This window comes from Miniopterus natalensis, chromosome X (assembly GCF_054644295.1).
Source record: "Miniopterus natalensis isolate mMinNat1 chromosome X, mMinNat1.hap1, whole genome shotgun sequence".
NCBI lineage: Eukaryota > Metazoa > Chordata > Mammalia > Chiroptera > Miniopteridae > Miniopterus > Miniopterus natalensis.
In genome coordinates, this window is record NC_142103.1 from 87,285,629 (window position 1) to 87,304,468 (window position 18,840).

Genomic DNA, 18,840 nt, shown 5'->3' on the forward strand with positions numbered 1-18,840 from the left:
TTTTGCAGTTTTTATTCCTGTGATTACAAAATATCTTTCATTTATGAGTCCTTAACAAAACTCTAAAACAAATACTTCTACCCTCAAGTGAGAAAGTGAGAAGGGGCATAGGGCTGCCCTAAACCCAGTAAGAAAGAGCCATGAAAGGCAATAATCATGGTAGCTAAAATGTAAATGGCTTCTACCATGTGTCAAGCACTCTTCTAAGTATTTTATACATATTCACATTTAACTATTGAAGCAGTATTAGAAAGTATTTTTTATTCCTGCCTCTCTTTGCAAATGGGAAGATGCAGCACAAGAAGGTCAGGTGACTTCCCATGGTCACTAAGTTTATAGGAAGCAATGTAGTTAGGATTTGAACCCTGACATCCTGCACAGGATGCTTCGTTCTTGAACTCTATGTCATGCTATGTTTTAATGAGAAGTTAAAGTTGACTTCATCAACTTACTTAGCTGAAATTAAAACCTTCACTGGTAATTGTTTAAAAATTTGTCGAGGACTGTCTATGGAAACTGTGCACTTATTCTAGATTATGGCTCTTCTACCTTCTGAAGCCTCATAGACTCTAGGATCACATTGGAGCACTTGGCTGTCTTTAAATATAGATATACTTTTCTATGAAAAAAATTCTTTCAAAGTTAGGTTTTTTAAATATCAAGGTATAAATGGGAGTCCAGTATAATTAAGCTCTTTTTCCATGTTTAAGACTTCTAGTGCTATTGTCTTAACCCCATTATATGTCATAAGTAGCAACCTTTTGTAATCTGTGCTTAATATCAGTCCTGAAGCCAGAAAATACATCAATAGATTGGAAACTTGGGGATTTTAGGAAATTAAAGAAGGTACTAAAGTAAAAATAAACTATTCTATAATGCCATGAGGGTCTCAATTATGCAACTAAGGATCACAGTTTAGGTAAATGGAACTGCTCAGAATTACTGTCCTAGTGCTAGAGACTCCAGTCAAGTTCTGGCACAGTACAAAATGCCACCAGACTCTACTGTATGGCAACACAAAGGAAATTCATGTTGGCTTTTCCTTAATGTTTTGTAAAAATGGTTTCCCTTTTGTTTGGTACAAAAGAAAAGTGTAGTGTAGTGGAAATCTTTGGATTGAGACACCTGGTTTTGAATCTTAACTCCGTGCTTCAGTGTGTTGAAAATAAAGCAGGTTCCTAAATCTCTCTGTTCACGACCTATCTATAAATATGAAGCTTATAATAAATAACCTACATAGTTATTGTGGAAGATGAATTATTTTTTTCTTTATGAAAGCATGTGGCATGAACATGATATTTAAAATGCTATTTTCATTTGTAACATTAACATTTAAAAAGCATAATCTAATGGCACAAGGATGTAATCAGATGCAGATTTATAGAGCATGAGTGTCTATATAGAAACAAAAATTAGGTAAAATTAATGAACTGGGGGAAAACTGCTGGGTTACAAAGTCCAGAAAATGCTAAAATATTATTTGGATTAAGCATGTCTCCCCAAATTGAAGACGTTTTCTCAAGGGAAGCTTTGTATTATGACTTCAAGCTACTTCTGTGTGTGCGTGTTACATTGGCTGAAGGCATTTTAACTGCATCTGAGGGTGTCTTACTAACAGGTTCTTTTTACACCATTTTATCTATATCTTTGGACATTTTGTGTTTCTCTGTAAAAGAATTCCCATGAAAAATCCATTTGTCACCATGTTATCTTTATGTAGATAAGAAAATAAAAGAGAAGCTAAATTGAGGACCTAGCAAGCTGTGAAAGGGAATGTGCGCCCTCTAGTGACCCACGTTTATTTCTCACGAGGCATATATAGCATTTCTTTTTGGTTTCATCATTTTAAATAAACATCAAATTTGATTTTAAAATAAATGGCTCAAGGTTTTCAACTTCAGCATATTACATCGTATTGTCATAGATTTGTTACTATGACAAGATTTCATCTATTACTTAAGAGAATATTTCTATTAACCCAGGTTAAGGTGATTTTCTTGCACAGAACTGTGTTTCAAAGGGACTTTTAATGTACTGAAAATAAAAGATAGGTTCTAGGCATCTGTGGCTTAGAAACATTGTGTTGCCAATCCTCTGGGTCATACAGTGTTTGTCCATGTTCTTTCACACTCCTTGGCTTTATAACAAATTCCGCTAATATATGTGGTTCTAACATCTTAGAATTTGGGGAATTTTCTTAGTTTTTAAGGTGTGTTTCCCTGAAAGTTATATTAACATGTAAAAGTGACTTCTTTTTAACCAAATCACAATTTAGAAATATATATTACCAATGTATTTTTAAACGGTGAAGATTTGTTCCCAAATTAAGGTAAAAAAGGTTATTTTAAAGTTGTTTTTATCTACCCGATGTTAAGATAGCTTAGTTAAGCTTTACTTTTTGGAGGGAAGCAATATTTTTATAGGAGTTTTATTCTGTTTAGTGCAATTAGTTATCCTAGAAGTACAAGGGTTAATATCAATGTCAGATAATTTGTGGAATTTCCTGGCTTTTACAGCTTAAAAATATTAGGTCACTAGGTTTGTATCCAAGGCCATGTATTTTAAGAGGCAGTATTTCTATATACAATAAACATATTACTGGTTTTCTAGAATTGACAGTAAAGAAGATGTACAATTTTAAGGACAGATGTTATGTTTTGTACAAGAATTCAGATTTTGAAATATATGTTAAATAGGCATATTTTAGGACAAGGTAAACAACACAGAAATTGATTTTTTAGTATCTTTTAAAGATGCATTTCAGCGCAATCTGGAATCATTAAATTTAAGTGTACTGAAATGTATTATTTTATAAGTGATGTGCTTAAACTTACCCTTAAAAAACTAGAAATGCATTTAAGCTTATAAAGAAAATCACACAAACATAAGGAAAATAGAATATTTGATAGAACTGTTAATGTAGCCAGTTTCTATGAACCGAGGACACCATCCTTTCTCATTTGCCATACATTGTTTCAGGTGCTGTGCAAAGTGTTGAAAAGAGTGTATAGGGTTTTTTATTATAACTGGGAATTTTAACATCCTTTGCTGTCATTTGATTTGATTGCTAGATGAACAGACGAACTGAAATATCAAAGCTGCAAGGTAAGCAAAGCTCACCTCAGCTTTGTATCTTAGGTCAAAATCACTTTAGTGAGGTAGATCAGTACATTTAAGAGTAATTTTTGAAAAGTATTTTTTAGTTTGTATTTGAAGACAAGTTAGATGATAGCTTTTTAGTTTTTGCAATTTAAAGGCAGATCAGAGAAGTTAAATCATTTGCCTGAGGAAACAGCATAAAGATTAAATGGTTGATAAAAGCCTGTGATACCTGATTTTCAGTTCAGTAATGTTCCATTGTACCATATTTAGTTGACATTTAAAGCACATACAAACACACACACACATACAGTCACATATATCGCACACACTCAAAAACTCTAAGGCAGTCATGTGGCCCTGTCGTTCCCCCCACCAAGGAACCCCTCCCCCCACACACACCTGTGAGTGTGTATACAAACTATATTGATTTGGGAGAGGTATTTATCTAAGCTTGACTTGTTTTCTCCTGGTAAAATAGGACTTACCTCTTTAATAATATTCTGTGACTAGAAAAATATAATAATTGCCATGTACTCAATACATCCCAGAGTCTTAAAAATACTAAATTTTAAGCAATAATAGGGTTTATACTGATTTTCACTTGCTGTTTTATAAGATCTCTCCAGCTCAAATTTAATTTATATTCTCTTTATTCAATTTTTTAAAATCCTCACCCAAGGATATATTTATCGATTTTAGAGAGGAAGGGAGGGAGAGAGGAACATCGGTCGGTTGCCTCCCGCACATGCCTTGACCAGGAAACGAACCCCCGACCTAGGTATGTGCCCTGACCAGGAATCGAACTCACAACCTTTTTGGCGTAGGGGATGATGCTCCAACCAGCCGAGATACCCGGCCTGGCTATTTATTTTTAAAAGCAAGTAACATGTGGAAACATACAAGTGGGAGGAATCGGTTTCCCCAGAAGGAAGGTTGAAAGAGGAAGAATAGGGGAAAGTTGATCAAGAAAACTTTCACAGCCCAGCTGGAGGTTGAGCGCCAACCTAGAATCCAGGAGATGGGGGTTCGATTCCCAGTCAGGGCACAGGCCCGGGTTGCGGGCTCGATCCCCAGCAGGGGGCATGCAGGAGGCAGCCAGTCAATGACTCTCATCATTGATGTTTCTCTCTCTCTCTCCCTCACCCTTCTTCTCTCTGAAATCAATAAAAATATATTTTAAAAAAAGAAAACTTTCACAGAAGTTATGTATCTTGAACTGAGTCTCAAAAGATGAGTCTGAGTTCATCAGATGGTCCAGGATCAGGAGAGTAGCCATATACCAGTGTGGAATCAAAAAGTCTTCTCACTTTCTGGAACTCTGAAGAACAAAGAGGATTATTAAAAATATAAAAAACTCAATTTTGAAATCTTACCTCACAGCCAAAAAGATTTCTTCCATATTTGCAATACCAATGAAAGAGAATTACAGTTTTATTTTTATTAGCGTAAAACGTGTGTTTAGCTAATTAGAATGTACATTAAAGTCGGTTTGTTAAGTCACCTGGTCTAGGCCGCGAGCTTTAGGATTCTGTAAGTGTTAACATATTTCACAAGCATCAACATTTTACTTTCAGGCTTCTAACGGCAAAGCTCATAAGTTTTTATGAAATTCTGCGTGCAATGATGTTTAAAAATGTAAAATGGACATTCATAACCCAGCTCACTAATTGAATTAGTCAAGTCTGAGAGCTTGGAGGATTTCTACTTTCAACGTTTACACATTTGGGAATGATGAGTTCCAAATGGTATATTGAAAGTGACTGAATTAAAGTTTATGTAAATGTGTCATCTTAGTTTAATAGTTTATATAGCAGTCACTGTACAGAAAATTAATGGAACACAGTAAGTACCCATTAAGAGGCCCTTCTGACATAATTAGCACAGTTATCATATAGCACAAAGATATACTATTGAGAATTCAAAATGGTCAACTTCTAAAACTGCAAGCCTTTCCCTGTCTTTTTGGGGGAGGGGTGTTTGCAGTATTTTCCCTTTTAATTTACTTTAAATGTTTACACATACACGTACACAGACAGGTATATCTCCCAGTTTTGACCACAAGGGAGTGTAATTGATCTAATTTGCACCCCCTTTATGGGAAGCTCAGCTGGATGAAGCAGAACCCATTTGTACTCTATGACCATAAGGGAAAAGTTTGGCCTTCTGAATATTTGGTATATATGCACCATACTTTTTGATATTTTGAAAATTCCAGAAAATGGAAGGCCTCTTTGCAAAATGACTTTTGTTTAGTAATGAACCCTTTGCAAATAAAAATATTCGAAGACACGGTTATTCTCTAGTCTGCGGAACTTGACACATTTGGTTTTCAGAGTTTTGTGATAAGTGTCTTTGTAAAGGAGAGAAAATTGTCACTTTACTGCTAATTATAAATAATAACAAATGAAATTTCAGGGAATACTTGAAAAATATAGGACAGACTGTTCATCAGCAGTTACAGAAGAAAAGATCATTTTGTGAAGAGACTAAGAAATCAATTTTCTTAGTAGATAAAGAGGACTTTAAGTTGGATAAAATTAGATGGGACTTAAGGGATAGAGTCTGCGTTTAGTAACATGTAGAGGTACATTAAGTACAGAGCGAAGTGTGCTGTGAGTGTCCGGTGGGCAAGGAGTATGTTAATGGGCTGAGTCTGAGGCTGTAGAGGGCCTTACGAACAATTTACTATATATCAGTTCATTAGCAGTGGTTTTGTGAGAGTTTTAAAAGAGGAAAAAAATGAATTAGTAGAAATGAATGATTTTATAAAGAAAAAGGCATGCATAGCGCCTAAGATTTAATAGGATTTTGAAAATAATTTTCCAGTGTTTTCTCTTGAGGGCTTTTGAGAAGGTAACAGAGTTCCATCTGTATGATATCTTCAGCTGGTCATTCAATACCCAGCCTCAGGTGTACAAAGCATGATAGAAAATCTCACTGGCAAAATGCTGGGGAGAGTAGATGCACTCACTTTATAAACATGTATGGATTTAAATCATGAGAATTTGTTAATTTGCCATACACCTCAGCACAGGTGCCTGGAAAATACTCAGTAGCAGTGACAGCTAGGGGGCAGACCACAGAAATGATGAGGCAGTAGCTGCCAAGTTGATAAGGCATAAAACCAATGTGCTAGTGCTGCCCAAAAGCCAGGGTTTGAGCAGGAACCAAGGAGACCTTGTTCATTGTGTTAAAAGCAGTGGAAATGACACTGAGACTAAGCATCGAGCGTGGGCCGTTGGCAAGCAGAAGAGTGCATGGAAGTCCTTTGAAACTCTGCCTCTGCCTCCCCTTGGCCCTTCCATCCTCACTGCTGGCATAAAGAGATGGGGCCATCTACTGGCAGAATACTGGAGGGAAAACAGTGCCAGCAGCTGACTGTTGAGTCCCAGAACTCTAAAGGATGGCGTTGAATGTTAGATGGAGTGGAGGTTGGCTGCGTATTACATCAGGATAGAAACACTTGCAGTAAGGAAATCATAGGTACGGTTGAAGCCAAAAGCCCAAATGGAAGCAACAGGAAAAACATGTGAACATTAAGATTAGGTGAGGAATAGCTCCCAGCTTAAATCATGTATGAATTGGGTTTAGGCTCCACCTATTTCCAAAGGAACCGAGATGCCACAGTTATGAAGGACAGAGAAAAAAGAAAGTCTTAACAGCTGAGAATTGTCCAAACTTACCGATACTTTGCTTCATTCCATTTCAGAAAGAAAGTGAAACATATTAACCCACGTGCCTATGAATAGGTATTTTTTCCTAGGTAAAGCACTCTACTCATGACTATTCTAGTTAAATCCCTTTTTAAAAATCTATAAATAAAGAAAAGGAGTCTAATCAACCTCCAAGGGGTTTTTATGTAAAAGGGAAGTTAAAGCACCTTGTGCAAGCTCTTTCCAAATTCATAAAATCAGATAAACAAAATATGTGAATGAGGAAAGACCCCTTTGTGGAATTTCCTGTTGCCTGAATTGATCTTAATTATTAGGACTACATGCCAACTGGTACCCAGGCCTTTCTTAAACTCTTCACAGACTGAACAGCAAACAGACGGTTACCATGGTTTTGACTCTGCAAAGCCTTCATTGTGTGGTGACAACCAATTTACTTGGCCAAGCCTAGAAGCTGATTCAGTTCTAATTCATTGAAGAGGTGTTTTTGATTAGGCAAAATAAAAGCCTCAGTGTGAGCTGATCCTAGTTTTATGTCTAAAGCATTTTATTTTGTCAAATGGATGCTTCACTAAACCAGATCCCTTGACAGTGTGGACAGATGCATATTCATCTGTTATCTATGGAGTTTAATACTATGTCTTTCATGTAGTAAGCACTTGGTTTATACATTTTGTGGCAGAAATGAAGGAGATGTGTAACGGTCTTTAAAGGATACTTACAGTTTCACGTTTTTCAGAAAGACAGATGTTGAAATATTAGATGATTTCTTTGAATGAAAATTAGTTTCAAACTGGATAAGTAACCGTTATTTCTTGTTTTCCCAGTAGATTGGAGATGGTGGTTGAAGGCTAATTATAGCACGTGTGCAAAAAAGATCAATGTAAATTCCAGGCCTGGTAGAGAACTTGCCCCAACATAGGCCTTAGAAGTTCTCTCCCAGCTGTGATGCCAGCACCTTAGGTCAGGTTTCAGTTTCGTGGACCTGTAGGTGGAAGTGAACAGTCTTTTCTAGAGATAGTCTGAGTGCAAAGGATGTGAGACCAGAGAGACCAAGTCTAAAGGGAGAACTGGATAGTGACTGGTGGGTATTCATATCTCACCTTTGTGTGCAAGAGAGTATGTGGTGCGTAATTGGGTCAGACCAATTTAAAGGAAAAGACAAGTTTGACCAGAATGGGTTATACCAAGGAGCCAAGTTTTCAAAATAGAAATCTTCTAGTGGCTAGGTAGATAAGTCAGTGAAGGATAGTGCTTCATTGGAAGGGAGACAAGACTTAAGTATGGCTCTGGGCTCCCTCAGAAACTTGAAGTGAGATTTGTTTCTAGAAGAAGTGTTTGAAAGAGGTTTGTCAAAGCCAGAACATACAGGACCAAGTCGAAATGTTGGTCTTTATCCTAATAAAAATGGAAAGTTCTGGAGTGGTTTTAAGAATGAGGGTAACATGCCCGGCTGGTGTGGTTGAGCATCGTCTCATGCACCGGGAGGTCACTGGTTCGCTTCCTGGTCAGGGCACACACCCGGGTTGTGGGCTCCATCCCCCAGTAGGGGGCGTGCAGGAGGCAGCTGATAGATGTTTCTCCCTCATCAATGTTTCTCTCTCTCTCCATCTCTCCCTTCCTCTCTCTGAAATCAATGAAAAATATTAAAAAGAATGAGGGTGCTCTGGCTGGTTTGGCTCAGTGGTTAGAGCATTGGCCTGTGGACTGAAGGGTCCCAGCTTCGACTCCGGCCAAGGGCATATACCTTGGTTGTGGGCTCGATCCCTGCTGCCATTCGGGGCGAGTGCAGGGGGCAACCAGTCGATGTGTCTCTCTCACATCGAGATTTCTTTCTCCCTTCCACTCTGTCTGAAAAGCAATGGGAAAAATATCCTCAGGTGAGGATTTAAAAAAGAAAAGAAAGAAAGAAAGAAAGAGAGAGAGAGAGAGAGAGAGAGGAAGAGAAGAGAAGAGAAGAGAAGAGAAGAGAAGAGAAGAGAAGAGAAGAGAAGAGAAGAGAAGAGGAAGGAAGGAAGGAAGGAAGGAAGGAAGGAAGGAAGGAAGGAAGGAAGGAAGGAAGGAAGGAAGGAAGGAAGGAAGGAAGGAAGGAAGGAAGGAAGGGAAAAAAAGGAAGGAAGGAAGGAAGGAAGGAAGGAAAGAAAGAGAAAAAATGAGAGTAACATAATCAGATCATGCATAGAATAGACGGGAGGGTTCCAGAAAGACAGCCCAGAGCCAGTTGCGAGGCTACTGCAGTCAAGATAAATGAGGATGCCAACTGTGAAGATCATGAGAAACAGACAGATTAAGAAGAAATATAATATTTGATGGATTAGACTTTGCAGTAGATTCAATATGGGAGGAAAAGGAGAGGAAGGTATGAAATATGATAGATGGTGGTGGCATTGACAGATCTGAGCAACCCTGAGAGGGTACCAGTTTGGGAGAGAAGGTCAAACATTAAGTCTTGACACCTTATGCCAAAAGAATTGACAGCACGGAAGTGGAGACATCCAGGAGACAAATGGTTATGCAGCTGTGGCGCTCAGAAGAAATGCTTAAATTAGAGATATGCATATCAGAGTGATTGATATATAGATTGTAATTGAGGGTCGAGAGTAGATTGCAAGAGAGAGAGAGAGAATACATTGTCAATTAAGGAAACGCAAATCAAAACTACAATGAGATCCCACCTCACACCCGATAGAGTGGCTGTGATCAGCAAGATAATAGCAAGTGTTGGAGAGGTTGTGGAGAAAAGGGAGCCCTCATTCACTGCTGGTGGGAATGCAGACTGGCACAACCACTATGGAAAGCAGTCTGGCAATTCCTCAAAAAATTAAGAGTAGAGATAGCTACCATATGACCCAGCAATCCCTCTCCTGGGTATATACCCAAAAAACTCGAAAATATTTATTCGCAAAGATATATGCACCCCTATGTTCACTGCAGCATTATTCACGGTGGCCAAGACATAGAGACAACCAAAGTGTCCTGCAGTAGAGGCCTGGATAAAGAAGGTGTGGGACATGGACACAATGGATACTACTCAGCATAAGAAAGGGTAAAACACTGTCATTTGCCACAACATAGATGGACCTTGAGGATATTTTGCTAAGTGAAATAAGTCAGGCAGAACAAGCTGAGAACCATATGATTTCACTCATATGTGGGATATAAAACTGAAACTTGACACAAACAGCAGTGTGGTGGTTGCCAAAGGGAAGGGGGTGGGGGTTAGTGAACGGGGTCTTAATATATGGCGACAGGAGAAGATATGACCTTATGTGGTGGGCACACAGAGCAATATTCAGATCTTATAACATAGAACCCACACCTGAAACCTCTATGTTCATATTAACCATTGTCACCCCAATCAGTTTAATAAAGTGTTATTTAAAAAGCAAAGAGAGAGAATGATACAGTAGATAGATGATGATTGATCCTGAACCGGACCTTGATGAACCCAGTGTGTGTGAGAGGGTGGGGGAGGGTGAACCTGCAAAGAGAAACTTATCAGTGGTTAAAGAAATAGAAGAAAAAAATAGAGTAGAGTGACATTATAGAGGCAAATGAAAGGGATTTCAAAAAAAGGAGAGGATGGTCAACAGTGTTAAGTGTTGCTAGATAGTAAGAAAGTAAAACTCTCCATTGGATTGATTGACATGCTTCCTTTATGAGGCAGTGTTTTTGTTGAGAAAATACTAAGTGGATTAAAGAGCGCATAGGAGGTGGGGAACTGACAGTAAACTGGACAAGTCTTATTTCTTGTTTGTTTGGTTCTATTTTGTTTGTTCATTTACTTTGTTTTTTAGATTCTACATATAAGCAAAAACATATGGTATTTGTCTTTGATCTATTTCACTTAGATTTCATTTATTTCACTCTAGGCCCATCCATGTTGTTGCAAAGGGCAGGATTTCATTCTTTATGTGGCTGAGCAATATTCCGTTGTATATATGCACCACTTCTTTATCCATTTGTCTGTCTATGGACACACCTAGGTTGCTTTCATATCTTGGCTACTACAAATAATGCTGCAATGAACACAGGGGTGAATGTGTCTTTTCGAATTAAGGTTTTGGATTTCTTCAAATAAATACCCAGAAGTGGATTTACTGGGTCATAAGGTAGTTCTGTTTTTAATTCTTTGAGGAAAAAATTAAAAGGAATGAAGATTGGCTGCCCCAGTCTGCATTCGCCCCAACAGTGCATGAGGGTCCCCTTTCTCCACACCCTCACCAGCACTTGTTTGTTGATTTGTTGATAGTGGCCATTCTGGCCTGTGTGAGGTGATATCTCATTGTGGTTTTAATTTGAATTTCCTTTATGATTAGTGATGTTGAACATCTTTTCGTATGTTTATTAGCCATCCATATGTCCTCTTTGGAGGAAAGTCTATTCAGATTGTTTGTTTTTTTGGTGTTGAGTTGTATAAGTTCCTTATATATTTGGATATTAACCCCTTAGCAGATGTATCATTGGTGAATATCTTCTCCCATTAAGTAGGTTGTCTTTTCTTTTTGTTGATGGTTTCTTTCAGTGTGCAAAACTCTTTAGTTTGATGTAGCTCCATTTGTAATTTTTTCTTTTATTTCCCTTGCAGAGAGAGTCATAAGGCCTTACTGCAGGCTTCCATAAGAACGCAAAAAGAGAATACTTTATGGGAGGTGTTACGTGTTCTGTGAAGCTCTCTATCAGTTTAATTTTAAATTAGTAGCCTGCAAGTAACATGAAAAATTTTAACAGGTTTATGTGATTTAAAGCCCTGAAATGTGAGTTCTAGAAACCAGTTCATAAGTTTGTGATAGTGAAGAACTGGCTTAACAATAATTTATGTGACAAATTCCTAGATGTTTAACTCAGTTTAACTTCAGTGTGCGTTGAAAGTCTAATATGGAAGTCACAGCATAGATTTAACTCATGGGCTGCATCAGTGAAATATTGTAAACCAAGAAGATAATTATCTGTTCTTACCTAATTATACTAAATACTACTGATAAGATCCTGTGAGCAGCCAAATTTTAAGGAAAGGAAGATCCTAAATAACTATGAATTATCCATTGAGGTAATGGATAGAAGTACAGTAGGCCCCATGTCAGATATCTTCTAGTTGATTTAAAGAACTGATTTCAACTATTTGAGGGCTGTATTAGAAAAAGAAAATATAGCGTGGTAATTAAATTATTGGTGTCTAAGTCTTGTATTTTTGTTCCATTTCACAAACTTCCTGTGAAAACTGAGTAAGTCATTTATTTTTCTGGAGACTTTCATTTGTTTGCTTGTTTGTTTTGTTTCATTTAATAAACGATTGAATTAGATGATCTATAAATTCCCTGTTCATAGATTCTTTACAGATGCTGATAAAATCTAGGGGTTCTTTCTTGAGAAAAATGCACACACATTCAGAATTGTGCCCAGAATTTCACGTGATTCGTAGACATTCTCCCCCCTTGTAACCCTTCCATGACTCCCCTAAAACCTCTGCTTTAACTAACCTGAGTCATCTGATGATAGTGGATATTTATTCCCGTTAGCGCCATAGATCTCTGCAATAAAAGAATGTCTGAGAATATCAGTGTTGATGGTCAAATATCTATTGCAACGTAACAACCCATCCTCAAATTTAGTGTCTTAGCATAGCAATTACTTACATTTCTCACGGTTCTGCAATGTGGGCAGGGCTCTTGCGGCAGTTCTGTAGCTCTAAGTGGTGTCAGCTGGAGCGCTCATTTGGTTATATTCAGCTGGTATTGGAGATGGTTCAGAGGTCCAGGAAAGCTTTATTCACACGCCTGGTCCCATGTGCTCTTCCACGTGGCCTCTGCACCTGGCCAGACTGAGCTTTCTTAAAGGATTGTTGGAGTTCTTATTTAACAGTCGCATTCTCCTAGTGTCTGCTCTCTGAGGACAAGATCCAAGGTGCAAGCACCTATGAAGCTCCTGCTTGCATTGCACTTACTAATATCCCATTTGCCACAGCATATCACATGGCCAAATCCAGAGTCAATACGGCTGGAGATTATGCAAGAGCATGAATAGCAGAGGTATGGTTGAATGGGGGCCACGAAAAGGAATATTTTGTTTGCTATAAATGCTTTCCAAAAAGAAGGAGGGTTATCTTGGGAAGTAGTAGTTTTTCTACCAATGCAAATATTTAAGCAGAGGCTGAGTAACGGCTTGTAGGGGATTCAGGAGAGGTGATAGCTACATTGAGATGAATGAAATGACCTCCTTGATCATAAGACTCCAGGCTAGATCCACGCTGACTCCACATTTTGAGCCTGCCTAGGGAAATATTAGTGCTATTACCAGTAACAGAGGCATCCAGCAGGAGTCTCAGATTAGTTGGAGAATGATAAATGTGGACAGATTACCTTTTTTTCATATAAAAGAAAGTGATAATCAAGAAATAATGATCCATGTTTTTTCTGTCTTAGGTTGGATGTCGATATAACGGAACTTCACAGTTGGATTACTCGCTCAGAAGCTGTGTTGCAGAGTCCCGAATTTGCCATCTATCGGAAGGAAGGCAACTTCTCAGACCTTAAAGAAAAAGTCACTGTAGGTTCTGCATTAATTCTCATGTATTTTCCTAAGTGTTGTTGCTTGTAAACTCTATGCTTTGTACTCTCTGATTCTATTAGAGTCGAAAAGATTAAAGCAATATGATACCAGGCTTTTAAATATATCTTTAAAATGTATTTTAGATATCAAGTAAAATCAAAGTTTAGCCAAGTGGAATCCTCCCTGGTTCTGCTGTGAATGACCAGGAATGCTTTTCATAAACCTTCCTTAACTTGCATATTGTTTAGCTGTAAATTAACAATTTTATAACATGAATTTATATTGACTTCCCTTCATATATTGTTCTGTCACCTCAAGGCTGGGACTTAGCAAGCTTGCAGAATAGAATACAATAGACATTTAAAAATACTATCCCTAGGACTTTACTGTGTATGATTTCACTGTCATCTAAAAGTTATTCTTTATAGTCATTAATAATTTTCATAAATTATAACAGACTTGCATTCTCTAGATATTTATTTATTACATTGTTATAACTAAAAGAAGTCCAAGATTTTTCAGTATTTATTGATGACATGAGATGGTTTACTGTTTTGATTCCCTGCTGAGACATTATAGGTTTGTCCTTCACTATAGGGATTTTTTAAATTGATTTAATAGGAGCTGCTTTGTCTTCAGGGACATTATCAGGGCTATGATTTTTCAACTTCGACAATTATAAAGCATCCATGTTTGGTTTGTAATTGGCAATACAGGCTGACCTTATTTTATTATGCTTCACTTTATTGTGCTTCCCAGATGTTATGTTTTTACAAACTGAAGAAGGTTTATAAGAGCCTACTCCATCAGCAAAAAGGTTATGACTCGCTTTAATTGCAGCTTGCTTTATTGCAGTGGTAGGGAACCAACCTGCAGTATCTCTGAGGTGTGCCTGTAGTTTGAAGGCTTTCTGACAGGCAGAGTAAATACTCTGCAGTGGGCAGGCTACAGAAACAAATATTCTGAATGTCAAAGAATTTGAGCTATAGGAAGGTCACGTGTGTGGGGATTAACTCTGCCTTATCTTTCAAGCATTCTATGTCATGAATTACAAAATCCATTTTTACAAACACCACACTACCTCAGAAGCAAGTTAATACTTGCTGCAGGGTTAGAACTTTTGGAGAACAAAAAAAAAGGATCTTCTGGGAAAAATAATCTATTTATAGGTTGCTTGAGGAGGAGAGATAATTTCATCAACATTTCTCAGAGTTCACTATTTATAAATTAGAAATTTATTTTGAATTTATTATTAGCTTTCTACAATAGTCTGTTATCAGCATAATAATAGACTATTATAAGTAGTTTCAAGAAATGGGAACAATGATTGTATTGTTAATATCTTAGTTTGAAAATTAAACTGAAGACTGATAGATAATATATAGTAGAAAATTAGCAAAATGTCTTACTTCAAATAATACTTATGTGAAAGTACATTTTTTGTTATGATTTTTTGAGGATAATTCTACAGGTAGAACATTACTTAGAGAAGATGCCCTGTAAATCCTTTCCAGGTTCATGTGACATATTTGACAACTGAAAGCATGGATCTCCTGGGGCAGACATTTTATTAGCTAATTTAAAAAATTTTTCATCTATCTGAATAATCTGTTTATCTGTTCATCATCTATTTCTGTATCTTAAACCAGCTTCCATCAAGCAGCAGCATCGAGGCCCAGCATTTAAGCAATACAAATTTTAAGATTTCCTGTTATCGTATGGTTACCTAGAAGCAATTTGCATTTAATCAATAGTGTCAGCAGTGACAGACTGGAAGTGCTAAAAAAAATATACAGTATTGTATGAGAGGTTTTCTAATGCCGCGTGAGTCACCTTTATCAGCTTCTACTCTCATTTTCTGAAATAACAACATCATTCTTAATTGCCTACTAAAATAGAACATAAAATGATTTACGTGGACATTTCCTTCAGGGTAAATATAATGTATATGTATTAAAAATGCTTGAGAGAAATACGTAATGATGGCACACAGTTTCGGTGTACATTCATTTTCTTCTTGTCAGTTTATGTAGGTTATTTTGAGCACATGGGAGGCCTGCCTTATGAACTTGAGAGCTATTAATTCACTTTCAGGCATCCATTAAAAATGGCCGCATATTACCTTCTTTTTTGTTTACTTTATTCCTTCCCTTTCAAGTGCTTTCAGCCAATTAGAATGTCCTAGGACATTATCAGTTCAATTTTATATACTTTTAAACCTAATGTAATGTTTTCTTCTCTATTAACCATGTGTTTTATACAATTAACATAATGCACTGACTTAAAAGTTGAGTTCTAGGGGACGTTCCTACTCAAAGTGTGGTCCCTGGACAGCCAATATTGGCATCATCTATGAGTTTGCTAGAAATGTAGGGTTTTAGACCTAATGAATTACAGTTTGCATTTAAATAAGACCCAGGTGATTCCTATACACATAAAGGTTTGAGAATCAGAGGGGACACAGTCAGGGACTCTGCTTTGCTGCTCCTTCCCTCGTTCTGGTAATATCACCACAGTTCGGTTAGGAGTTTCTAGCTGAGTAACAGGTCTTGAATTGAGCCCATGGTAATAATGTAAATTAGTAATTAAAACAACAAAACAGAACGACCTGTCTGACCACAGGGAAGGGTGTCTCTTCATCTGTCCCTTCTCGGGCCTTCATCTCTGTCTCTCCGCCTGGCTTCCTCTCCTTTGCGCCTTCCGTGCCTCACACTCTGCACTCTGAAGCCCTCCTTCCAAGGCAGACTCTGTCCTATATACCCACCCTCCTCGTACATGGAAACCGCTTTTACCCTCAAGAGCACCACTAAGGCCAATGACTGTCCCACGCCCACTCTTTTGGAATTGCCCGTTTCCTTACTTCCCCCGGCCAGTTCCAAAGGTACCGCTCACCATGCAAAAGAATCTCCTCCCTAGTGGCCCATGCCAAGTGGCCATCTCCCGTTCACTACTCTGTTCTGTTCCTTTCTCATTGAAGACTTTGGCACCAGGCTCACAGTCTTGCCCACCCGAGCTGTACCTCCATCCTTAATAATCTCAGCCCACGTGGGCTGTCCTGCTATCTCCAACAGCTTGCGTTTCCCGAATCTCCTCATTTCAGCCACCCTAACCGTGCTGTAGATGTTTCACTGGCAGACATTACTCCATTTCTGAAATAGCACGCTTTAATAGATCCATCAGTACTTTCTCATAAGTTTTCCATGCATCCCTAGTAAATTTTCTCCTCAGTTTCTCTCAACAGTTATTTGAAGTCTTTAGGGTTCTCCTAAACTTTCCCCCACCATTTACAGTAGATGGTTTTCCCTCTTCATTTAATTAAAATAACATCTCACAGATCATGCGTGCTTGTGCTCATATAGTCTCCTTCTTCTCCCTCTGCCTTGGCTGTGCTTGGCTAGACACGGCTCATCTGTGCGTGTGTGCATTCTTAATACCCTCGCTGTCTGTAACCTAAGGAACCTGTTTCCATGTAGCCACACATCCGTTTCCTCAATCTCTCAATTTTTGGGTCTTCATCATCAGCCTTTACACAGGCTGTTTTTCGATCTTTGAGAAAGCCCTCCTCTCTATAGACACACACATGCAGGACTAGACCCTATTAACCTCTCTATCTTTTATGAAATTCTTTCCCTCCTTGGTTTATGGGATACCACTATCTACGTGTTACCTTTTTTACATTTTTGGCCATTTGTCCCATCTCATTTTTTCTTCAATATTGATATTCTATTCTCTACAGTTCTTCCCTTGTTTTTCTTCTCTAGATTATCCTCATTCATTCCCATTCAAACAAAATCTATTTTCTAATGACCCTCAAATATGTGCCTTTAGCTCATGTGGGTCCCTTAAGTCCCAGGACAATATATCTAATTGCCTAATAGATACCTTTAATTCAATGTTTGCCTGAAAACTTAAGCTTCATTACCTTCCCCAACCCTCATTTAATCTTTCTCTTTCCTTTCCTTCTTCCAACAGCCTAATCCAGAAACCTAAAAGCTACCTGGGTCATCTAGATTTTTTGCTCTCATTCATAAGTCCAACCTTTAACGAGTTCAATTAATCCCTCTTCCTTGCCACCTCTTGAAACTGTCTCATTCTCTCCATTCCCATTGCCACAACCTTGATTAAAGTTTATATGGTGGCTCACCTCTGTTTAAGGTGATAATCCCTAGCTGGTCTTCCCTGCCACTAATGTTTTATTCCTTTAGAAGTTTTCAGATCACTTCTGCAAAAATGAACTTAGTGAAACATAAGTATTATCCTGTTATGCCTCTGTTATATGCATTTGAGAAAGAAAAAAGAAGCCACTGATACCCAAGAGCTTGGCCACAGCTAGGCCTTGGAGTTGCTAGATGCTGTACTAGAGTTTGCAGCTAGTCTGTGATGTTCTGCTGTTGTATATGGAAACAGCTCAGAGTGCCAACATCAGTCAAGGCCACTTCATGATTGTGATAGATCAAGACAAAAACACGACCACTTTGTAGCTGTGTCTCAATCCAGACAAAAAGAAGAGCGTTGTCCAAACCACCCCAAGTGACCAAATGTCCCCATCCTCACTAACATGGCAGATGCTGCTGCTTTACTCATCGTAGCTTGATTCTCTCTACATTAGTCATGCCGTTTAGATACACTTTTTTCAAGATACCCAACCATAGAATCACCCCCACTTCCCTAAAACATCCCATTAAAGGCAAAGCTCTGCTTCCTTGACCACCTTGATGACCTTACCCAAGCCCAGTACCTATAAACTCTTCACATCCTCTTAGAGACATACCCCTCCCAGGTTCCTGTTTCATGGTATCTCTCTCGTTGCAACAGGTAAATCAGCCTCACTTTATTAATCTGCAGGCCTTTCCTGGTGGCCTTTGTCTGGAAGGCATTGACAAAGTCACTGTCTCATATTGCCTTCATAAAGACTACCTTGATCGAAGTCCTGTTTACTTATCCAAACTGATTTCCGGCTATTGTTAACATCGACTAGATTCTTGGTTTCTAGAAATTAGGGACTGGAACTTAGTTTTCTTTTTCTTTCTCTTTCTTTCTTTTGGCTTAGTTTGGTTTTTGTATCCCAGCACCTAATAGAGTGCCTGGCACTTAGCACAATTAATGCTTGACTAGATGAACAAGTGATTATTTTTCAGTTCTGCAGGCTCATTTTAAGTCAAGGTCTGCTACCGATATGAAGGATTTAACAACTTCTAAATAAACATTTGAGTGAATAAATTACTTTTTCTGTCAAAGGGCAAAACTTCATTATAGAATGTTAAGTGAATAGAAAATTAATTGCTTCTAAAGTCAGGGTAGAACTCTGGGGAATCTGGAACTTACTTTCATATTAATTAGAGAAGATGTCACGAAAGGAAGAGGCTTCTAAGAGATGCTGATAAAGTAGGAGAAATACAGGTCATAGAGTGTTTTTAATCAACTTATTAAAGAATTAGTAAATGTCTCTTTTCTGTATACTTTGCTTAAAGGTTATTTGAATTGTTTCTTTTTTTCTTTATATTATACAGCTCAATTG

General features: G+C 38.0%; 1 protein-coding gene across 1 annotated transcript in view; it reads left to right on the forward strand.

Annotated features, from left to right (window-relative positions):
- DMD (dystrophin) overlaps nt 1-18,840 on the forward strand; it is a 1,831,916-nt gene that overhangs the window by 590,851 nt on the left and 1,222,225 nt on the right. Inside the window, exon 18 of the mRNA XM_087813416.1 lies at nt 13,196-13,319. Within this exon, the coding sequence (XP_087669542.1) occupies nt 13,196-13,319 (124 nt within the window). The remainder of the gene's footprint in view (nt 1-13,195; nt 13,320-18,840) is intronic.